Source organism: Ranitomeya imitator, chromosome 2 (genome assembly GCF_032444005.1).
Source record: "Ranitomeya imitator isolate aRanImi1 chromosome 2, aRanImi1.pri, whole genome shotgun sequence".
Classification (NCBI taxonomy): Eukaryota; Metazoa; Chordata; class Amphibia; order Anura; family Dendrobatidae; genus Ranitomeya; species Ranitomeya imitator.
This window is the reverse complement of record NC_091283.1, coordinates 561820098-561830397: the sequence shown is the minus strand read 5'-3', so window position 1 is coordinate 561830397 and position 10300 is coordinate 561820098. Positions and strand designations below refer to the sequence as shown.

The window sequence follows — 10300 nt, the reverse complement described above, 5'->3', positions numbered from 1 at the left end:
TGGACCCTCATAAAATGTGAGATCTACAGTGAAGGAAAACAGTCCACCTCTCGGAGCAGTGTCTGGGAGGCTGTGGTGGCTGCTGCACGCAATGTTGGTCGTAAACAGATCAAGCAACTGACAATCTATGGATGGAAGGCTGCTGAGTGTCATCATAAAGAAAGGTGGTTATATTGGTCACTAATTTTTTTAGGTTTTGTTTTTGCATGTCAGAAATGTTTATTTCTAAATTTTGTGCAGTTATATTGGTTTACCTGGTGAAAAAAAGTGAGATGGGAATATATTTGGTTTTTATTAAGTTGCCTAATAATTCTGCACAGTAAGGGTATGTTTCCACATTCAGGAAACGCTGCTTTTTTGACGCTGCGTTGAGCCGCAGCGTCCAGATGTTACAGCATAGTGGAGGGGATTTCATGAAATCCCGTCTCCACTATGCAGTAAAAGACGCATGCGGCAGACCCACGGAAATACACATGCAGCGCGTCTTTTAAGAACGTAGCATGTCCTTACATTGCAGAAACAACGCAAGGACAACGCAGGTGACCTGCCAGTGACCTCTGGTGCAAATTTGGTTAGGATTTTACCTGCATAAAATCCTGACCAAATCCTGATGCAATCCTGAGCGTGGACACATACCCTAATAGTTACCTGCACAAACATATCCTTCTAAGATAGCCAAATCTAAAAATAACCCACTCCAACTTCAAAAAAATATTAAGCTTTGATATTTATGAGTCTTTTGGGTTGATTGAGAACATAGTTGTTGCTCAATAATAAAAATAATCCTCTAAAATACAACTTGCCTAATAATTCTGCACACAGTGTATAGTTTATTCACCTTTGCAGCCACTATTCCAGGATGTGGTCAGTTTAACATGCTCAAACTGGTAAAAGGGCCTCTAAAGGGGTATTCCCATCTCAAAGATCTTATCCCAAGATGTAGTAATATTAATATTATATACCGCCAAGTAGAAATATAGTATAGTTCTTCTGATTAGCTGTTACGTACCCCATGTACAGGCATGGTAGTAACTTGCATATCCATGGTTACCACAACTCAAAGTTATCTAGTTGCTAGTGGTCGTAACCATGGATACATAAGCTACTGTAATGCCCTGGAGCTAGAGAACTATTACTACATTTCTAATTGGAGGTATTTGCTAATACTATTACATCTACTACATTTGGGATAGGATCTTGGAGATGGGAATATCTCTTTAATCCTTTGCTTTCTGGGATCTTCAGGCCAGTGGGCGGTTCCATGAGTGACTGACAGCTATTTCTTTATGCTGACTTATACAAAGATAGCTGTCCGTCACTGATAGGACCACCCACTGGACAAAAAAATCCCAGAAGAGCTTTAAAGGGGACCGGTCGCCCCTAAAATCGAAGATGAGCCAAGCCCACCGGCATCAGGGGCTTACCTACAGCATTCTGGAATGCTGTAGATAAGCCCCCGATGTATCCTGAAAGATGAGAAAAAGAGGTTGATTATACTCACCCAGGGGCGGTCTGGTCCGATGGGCATCACGGTCCGGGGCCTCCCATCTTACGTTGACGTCCTCTTCTTGTATTCACGCTGCGGCTCCGGGCCTCTCTGACCTTTCCAGTACTTTGTCTGCCCTGTTGAGGGCAGAGCAAAGTACGCCTGCGCCGAAGCCACAGCGTGATGACAAGAAGAGGACGTCATCGTAAGAAGATGGGAGGCCCGGACCGTGACGCCCATCGGACCAGACCGCCCCTGGGTGAGTATAACCAACCTCTTTTTCTCATCTTTCAGGTTACATCGGGGGCTTATCTAGAGCATTACAGAATGCTGTAGATAGGCCCCTGATGCTGGTGGGCTTAGTTCATCTTCGATCTTGGGGGTGACAGGTTCCCTTTAAATAATAAAAATAAAGGTCATTCTGAAATTCTTCTCACAAAACTATATATCAATCTGTTCAGCTCCCCCGGCTCTATAAGAACAGGTCATAACACTGTAGTTCATGGTGGCAGACTCCCAATAAATTCTTGTACAATCTTCTCCCAATAGGTCATGTTTTCATAAAATGTAAATCAATTTGGCCATTTTGTTTTCCATTAATCATGAAACACAAAGACAATACAGACTCCTTAATTTGGGTTAAAAAAGTTTTTTTATTTAAATTAAAAAGAATACTCATCAGATCTTGGGTTATAAACATGATTTTGACCCAATAACCACCCTTGAGTGGGGGGAAAGCACCGGTTGCTTGTCCCCCTCCATTATACCTTTTATTTACTGTGCACACATGTTCATTTTATCCACAGGGACCCTCAGGCCCACATTGATAGAGTCTTTGAATCACTTTTCATGTTACAATCTCATCTAATACCAGTGTACTGTATTATAATTATCTATAAACCTCAAAATGCTACAGCTGAGGCTCCACTTGTCAGCCGTCACATGAGCTGCCACCAACACGGCATCACAATGGCTTCCCAGGTCACAACTATGCTGAACCAATTGGAAAAAAAAAAAACCTACTAAGAACATGGTCAAAGCCATGAGTACAGAACAGTTGCCATCCAGACTGCTGACATATAGCGGTCTCACAACCTCCATTACTGACATACTTGGTTCTCCTTCATGACATCATTCTTCCACCTTCTATGGTCACATTTTCTCCTCCTGTCCATCCCATATCTGCCCAGCATGGCTGTCTTCTGATTAGGGGAAAGTAAGCTACTGCCAGACACCAGAAGCGGCCTCTTTGGGAACAAAGGATCAAACAGGATTGAATTCAAGATCTCTCAGTTCCTGCCCTCTCAATGGCTACCTTTAGGTTTGGGCGTCATTCCAAGACAGGATAGTCTTTTTCTCAAGGTCTGCACAAATATATTGTAATCACATTGAGTGTTCACAGCACTCAGATGTCAAGTGTTGGTTTCAATGAGAATGCAAAAATGGCACAACAAAACATGGCTGCGTACAGAACTTATAGGAAAAGATCCTGAATGTCCCAAAGGTGTCACCCAGTTTAGCAAAAGCCAGAAATGTCATGTAAATCTGCACTGTATCATGTCATTCTAAAGAAAACAGATTCAGATAACCTTCAGATCTTGTAAAGTCTTGGTGACAACCCTATGGGCAGGTCAACAGCTGTCATCCATGGTTGTCACCAGGCAGATGTGTACAAGGTAACTGAACAATGGCTGAGCAGCATATAAATACAAGTAACAGTAGGGACTTTATGAGGACAAGTCTTCATCCAGAGCTACCCCATTAGTCTTTTTTATTTCTAACGTATCGGCTTGTGGCATGGTACAAGGCTCAGCGGTTGTGGGAAGATGAGCAAACAAACATGGCTGAACATCCCATATACCATATATCTATGTAGCTGTAGATCACATATCTGGTGTGACACCAAATGCCTCTAAACAGTGAAGTGATGGCATTATACATTATTAGCTATGCCAATGCTGGCCACACAGCGCATTCTCAAAAAAAAAAAAAAAAAATATATCACTGGATGCGTAGATATGCATAGATATTACATTTTGCATCATACAGGTGTCTTACAAAATCCGTCAAGAGATAAGAGTAGCATTAGGCTCCCAAAAAACCAGTGCCAGATATGGAAAAGCGGTCATCACAGCCGCTGCCCAACCATAACACGAATGTTGTTCACATGAGTGACAGCTACTTGACAAGATCAATAAATACACATTACGTTTATATAGAAGAGAGCCATCACCAGATTTCACAGTACAAACGGCATACAATAGACCAGATGAAGCTGATGTACTTACTTTGAAGAACCACGTCAAAATGGCTGTGTAATTGTATTTAATTTTGCTCCTGCCTGATATTAAAATAAGCTGGACTGTAATAATCAGACAGCATAAAAACAATACAGGATTACACAATCATTCCATGGAAGTTTAGAGTTAGTCTACTAGCCTCATCGGGTTTAAGAAATCTATTTAAAAGGAGATTTCTGGTTTTAGAAAACCTCTCCAGGCTCAAGTGGTTTAAAAGGGAAAAAAAAAACAAAAAAAAACTGCTTTACTTGCTCTTCCACCGATTGTCTACAAACAATACCATTTACCTGGTGCAGCAATGGTGACTTGGAGCTGGACTCTGGGAAGGAAGGGAAGTAAATCAAACAAGGTTTGTATCAGTTGCAAAAAATAAATGTACAAAATCTGTGCCCGGGAAAGTGTGTTTTGAAGCCAGAAGTCTCCCTTTAAAGGGACTGTCATCACAAAATGACTGTTTAAACCAAATACAGGCCATTGTACATCATGGCGGGGCCAATCATTTATATACACCTTCCTACCATCTCCACACTCCCCTCGTTAGGTTGGCAGCTCTGGCTTCATAGGGTCAGAGAAGGTGGCGACGGATGGAAACCAAGAAGGTGGGAAGGTGAATATAAATGACTGGCCCCGCCATGCGCCTGTACTTGGTGTGGACAGTCATTCTGTGCCGACAGTGTCCCTTTAATGTATGCAGTATTATGGAATCTGGTGACATATCCACTTTAAAATCTGTGCAAACATTAGATAATGGGACAGAATATTCACAATCTCTTGGCATCTTCACACTGTGGAGGTGACACTTGTATAGGTGTACTTAAAGATACAGGTACAGCATAAATTTGGGTTGTGGCTGGAATTGTAGCTATGCCAAATTAACTGGACTGAGCTGCAACACCACAATTAAAGCTGGTTTCACATTTGCGTTTTTTGCCGCTGCATTTTAACGCATATAAACGCATGCGTGTTTTTCCCCCTATATTTAACATTAAAAACGCATGCTTTTTTTTGTACGCGTTTGACGACGCATGCGTTTTGGTGCGGAAATGCAACATGTAGTAATTTCTAGAGGCTTTTTTTGCCGCAAAAAAACGCATGCGTTCGATTGCGTCAAAAAAACATATTGCAGTCTATGTAAACGCATGCGTTTTTCAGCAAATGCGTTTGGTTGCGTTTTTGAACGCATGCGTTTCAATAGAGAAAAACAAGTCTAGACACTGATAAGCCACCCCCACCATCAAGGTGATAAAGGGATCCAAACCCTAACCCTAACCCAAAACCCTATCCCCTAACGGGAAAATGGAAATGAATACATTTTTCTATTTTTTTTGTAACTAAAAGTTGATGAAGGGGGTTTGATTTCTATTTATAAGGGGTTTTCTAGTGGATTTTTATGATTGGCAGCTGTCACACACTGAAAGACGCTTTTTATTCCGATGTTTGTGAAGGAGAATGAAAAAAACGCAGCATTTGTACACGTTTACATGCGTTTTTTTCACCACTTGCGAATGCGTTTAAAACGCTGCGTTTTTAAACGCAAATGTGAAACCAGCCTAACAAATGGAAAAATTAAAAAAACCTTTTTCTGATGTCATAAAACCGATTACATAAATAATGCTGACCATCCTCACATTGAAAATCAATGGTCCAGGAGAAGGATTTCCTGCTTCCTTCTGATCCGCTCCCACCTTTGCCAAGAAATCTAGAACACACCGCCACGTGCCCGATTTAGCTGGTTAGCTCTGCTTTTTAGCACTAAAGCAGTAATAAACGGGATGGTACGGACATTTTCACATGTCAGTGCTACATCAGGAACACAAAGTTAAAGTTACAGCTGCCATGTATCCCTAGCCAATGTATGAAAACGTAAGCATTATTTGTAGGCGTGAGATGATTAACATTGCAAAACAGCGCCACCCACTGGTAGGGGGAAATTCCTTGCATTAGGAGCAGCTTCTGCCAGGCTTTGGAGAAATAACCTTTCATTCAACAAAATAAGGTAAATTGTTGTTTTCTTGGCTGAGTTAGAAGAACGTTTCAGTGCATTTTAGAGTAAAAAGTTTTGTGATAAAGGCATCTCCAGAGTTAATCCTGGTAAACGGCTGCTCACCCCTGAAATCAGGTGATGATCTAATGGGCCGGTTTCTTCCGCAACTCACTTATTTCAGCTTTTAGTCATAGAATTCAGTGCACAGGAGAACAATGTGATTTACAGGAAACTTTTGCTCAGGTTCCAGCTTGTTGTCTGATTCATGAACTAGTTTTGTCTTGTTGAATGACCAAGTCATCATATGTATGGAGAACATGAAATGTGCCACTGTGGGCTGGACCGCAGGCCTCACGTATCACAGCTTCCCCAGAGAGAATGGCCTTGTCCATATGGAAACCATCCACAACGCACTGGAGGAATCTTCCATTGGCAACACAGCCATTTAAAGGGCTATTCCCATCTTCTAGAGATATGCCATCATATTAGGACACTGGAGTATCCAGAGCATTGGCTTAGTGCAGAACCCCCATTTAGGTTTTCCCTGACCCCCTCTGCCAGCTATGTAGGGAACTTGCCGTACTCCCCTCCCTGGGCCCATTCATTAAGTGGCTAGGCCGCTGCTGTGCAAGGAAAACCAATTAAAGGGATACAGAGCTAAACTGCAGTTAATTAATGCTTGGAATACCTTTCTAATTAAATCAGGCCTGATCTGTTTCCACAAAATACACAAACGCTAATGGCAACAAAGTAAATTGTCAAAATGCCCATATTCCTCTATGGCCGGGTTCATCTGTTCAGCTAGTGGTGCAGAAGATCATGTGGGGTTTATCATCAGAAATTATACAAAATGGCAATAGATCTGTCCAATGGGAGAATGGCTCTTATGGTTCCACCAGTTTTTACAAAAATGGAGAAATAAGCGGCCCAAAAATGCCAGGGATAAGACATGGTGCAGTCTGGAGAGGTGCTAGGAACTGAATGGGACCATTTTGTAGCCAACCTGGGCCTATTCATAAATAGAAGAGGACAAGACCCCAAGTAGCCAACATTTCTAGAAGGTAGGGCCCAATATTTAATATTGCAGCACTTTCTACATATGCGTGTGAAGGTTAGGAGTAGGCTTCAAGCATATCAATACCCATGCTTTACCCATTAACAGGCTCATGTACACTGCTGCAATTCGTATGGTACCGGACCAGAATATGGCTGGCATGGAAGTCTGCTGTACGCTAGACCCCCCCCCCAAAAAAAAAATAAATAAATAAAAATGATTGAGCGCGCACATAACCATCTAGTGAATGTTTTGCCATGGGGTTACAGGAAAGAGTCGACCTGGGCATTATATCACATTGATGACAGCTTGGATCAGGTAGGATGGCGGTCAGGGGGATTCTCTGGTGTGCTCTTATTGCTTTGGGGGAATTAAATCAGAGATCGAATACTTCCACACGGGCCTGGAAGTGAAATTGTAGAAAAGAAACAATGTCTTAAATCATTGCAGTGTATAAAAAGGCGACAGCTCACGGGATTCTTCCATACAGAATATCCAGGCATGGTTTCTTTTATCCCGAGATGGCAACCAAGGTTATAATGGAGCAATGTTCTATATTCTATTATAACACGACACCAATGTTCCTTTGTCTTCCGGATTATTCTGAATTTTAAGTCTGCGAAGACCAAGCCATTGTGCCATGTTGAAGTGTTGCAATAAAGTGACAAAATTAAATTGTTCTTGAAGTGGATGCTAAAATTCCCACCTTCATAGACGCTGGACCACCAAGCTGGTCCGTCTGGAAAAGCCCACCTCCATTCGTTACACTAAAGCTCTTGCCTTCTACGCAGGCTTCTTAATACTGCCCTTCACTCAGCAATGCACACGCCATGATCCCGCCAATTGCTTGCTCTCTGCTGAAGAACATGCTTTGGGTAGGTGGGCACAATATACTTCTACACAATGTTTCAGGCTCTTCACAGACTGGGGAAGAGCGACGGGCAGGAAGGACAATCACTTAAAGCTTCTCTCCATTTGATGCAGCTGATAAAAGGTGTTCCTTCTCGATTCAGATCTGGGTACACATTCAGCGTGCCTTAAAAAACATTCTCTGTCCCCCCCTCCTCCAATATTTCACATAAATTCAAATCTTTATATATTATAATTATATATTAAAAAGAAATGGGGAGAAGGGGGCGACATTTATTACCCCCTACGTTCACTTTCTCTGGTCTTCAAAAAAAAAAAAAAATGAAAATTTTCAGAACCTCTTATTTATAAAAATAAAAAGACTGAGGGAAAAAAAAAAAAAGAAAAGTCTGTTCATAAAAATCCACATGAGGAAGGGAGAGAGAAAGGAGCCACTCCGCCTCCTCCCCTCTTCAGTGCACTGAAGCCCAGTCTTATCTCTGCCCGTCCATGGCAGTCATGGCTTGCTGGGGCCCCCCTGCAGGCTGGGAGGTTGGGGGCCAAGCTGGTGGTGGATGATGGTGGTGGTGATAATGGCGGTGTGAGGTTGGAGAGGCTGGAGGCAGCCAGATGGGCTGCGGTTGGTTGGTAGGAGATGAAGCCCAGTAACTGCTAGGAGGAGAACAGGGAATTGAAGCCGCTGGACTGCCGCTATTATGCAAGCTCTCTGAGGTTCGAAGTTTAGAAAACATGGCTAAAGCATCCGGGAAGTTGGGCGGAGTGGCCGGCGTGTTTCTTGGTGTACACATCTGAAATAAGAAGGTATAGGCATGGTTAATAGGAATAGCATGAAATACTAGGCACAAAGCTATATAAACACGTAGCTCAGTTAGGGCCCTTCTTCTCAGCCACTACTCTGGACAGATGTCTCCAGTTATACTCCATCAGTGGGACCAGGGGAATATTGGCCGAGCAAGACATTCCGTGTCACTCAATATAACTTTGCAGTGTTGGCTCAGAGTTACCGCCAGAACCAAAAGCCCTGCAGTCCAGGATCAATCAGCAAATCTCAGTTTTGATGGGACTTTTTAAACAGATTTTATTTAGACCATGAGAAACTTCAAGACAAATGATGCTTAACCTGGGCAAAACGATTCTGTCTAATGCAGGACTTTAGGTTGGAGACCACAGGAACCCTCTGTAGTAACGACAATACCTGTAGATATAGATGCCATCGTACAGCAGACTTAGGGTACCGTCACACAGTGGCATTTTGATTGCTACGACAGCACGATTCGTGACATTCCAGCGATATAGTTACGATCTCGCAGTGTCTGACACGCTCCTGCGATCAGGGACCCCGCTGAGAATCGTACGTCGTAGCAGATCGTTTGAAACTTTCTTTCGTCGTCTAGTGTCCCGCTGTGGCGGCATGATCGCATGGTGTAACAAAGGTGTGCACGATATTGTATACAATGTGCGCATAGTAACCAACGGCTTCTACATCGCACATACGTCATGAAATTATCGCTCCAGCGTCGTACATTGCAAAGTGTGACAGCAGTCTACGACGCTGGAGCGATATTGTTACGATGCTGGAGCGTCACGGATCGTGCCGTCGTAGCGATCAAAATGCCACTGTGTGACGGTACCCTTAGGCGTCGGGCAGGATAATGGCTGACTACCATGCTCACCAGCAAGGCCACTGCTTCTCGCCACAGTCACACCAAGCTTATTCAGAGGGGGGGGGGGGGGGGGAAGGGGGGAAGAGGAGTGGAGGGTCTCTTCCCAAACGTCAGCAGAAGCTGCTCTAGCTGACGATATCCACAGATATAAATGGGAGTTACTACTCCCACGTGCAACACAAATTAAGAAAATCAAAACAGAGAGCAAATAACAGTCTTTGAAATGGTCACTTAGAAGTAAATCTCTTATTCTAAAAGACAGCACATCTGGTTCATCCACCTAATGGAGCAACAAGGCAGAAATCATAATGGTGGATACATACTTCTGCCCGGAGCCGGGATGGGCAGCGCCTGCGCAGTATGGCGCTGGAGTAGGCATGTGCGCATACCAAACTACAGCGTCATTGAAGACTGTATGAGAATTTGCAACAAAATGGCCCTGGATATTGCAAGATGTGCATGCGCTGACTCCGGCGCCATTTTATTGAAGAATTCTACTACAATGTCAACACATAGCCGTGCGCACATGTCAGCAGTCATTATCCCTATGGCCAGTGCGTGCACACTTACGTTGACGTTGTAAGTACATTATTGCAATAAAATGGCGTCGGAGTCAGCGTGCGTGCGCCGGCCAGCGCAGTTATCCCCATGGCTGGCGAATGCACACTGCCATTTTGACTGCGCAGTGCTATGTTGAGGTTGTAGTACATTACTCCATTAAAATGGAGCCAGAGTCAGCAATCTCCAGCGCCATTTTATTGAAGACACTACATAAATGTACCAATAAAAACGCTTGCCACCCGGGAGTACAATGGATTCAGTAGCCAGTAGAACTATACACATGCTCAGGTTGCTACCTACAACATTTCCTTTTCTTATGGAATCTGAGGCTTTCTATTCTCTTTGTTTTCGGTGTTCCTCATTGGCATTGTGTTCTGACCT

At 43.3% G+C, this 10300-nt stretch overlaps 1 protein-coding gene across 1 annotated transcript in view; it reads right to left on the bottom strand.

The window, feature by feature from the left end:
- Positions 1-2119: 2119 nt before the first annotated feature.
- UBALD2 (UBA like domain containing 2) overlaps positions 2120-10300 on the bottom strand; it is a 32450-nt gene continuing 24269 nt past the window's right edge. Inside the window, exon 3 of the mRNA XM_069752075.1 lies at positions 2120-8482. Within this exon, the coding sequence (XP_069608176.1) occupies positions 8168-8482 (315 nt within the window). The 3' untranslated portion in view covers positions 2120-8167. The remainder of the gene's footprint in view (positions 8483-10300) is intronic.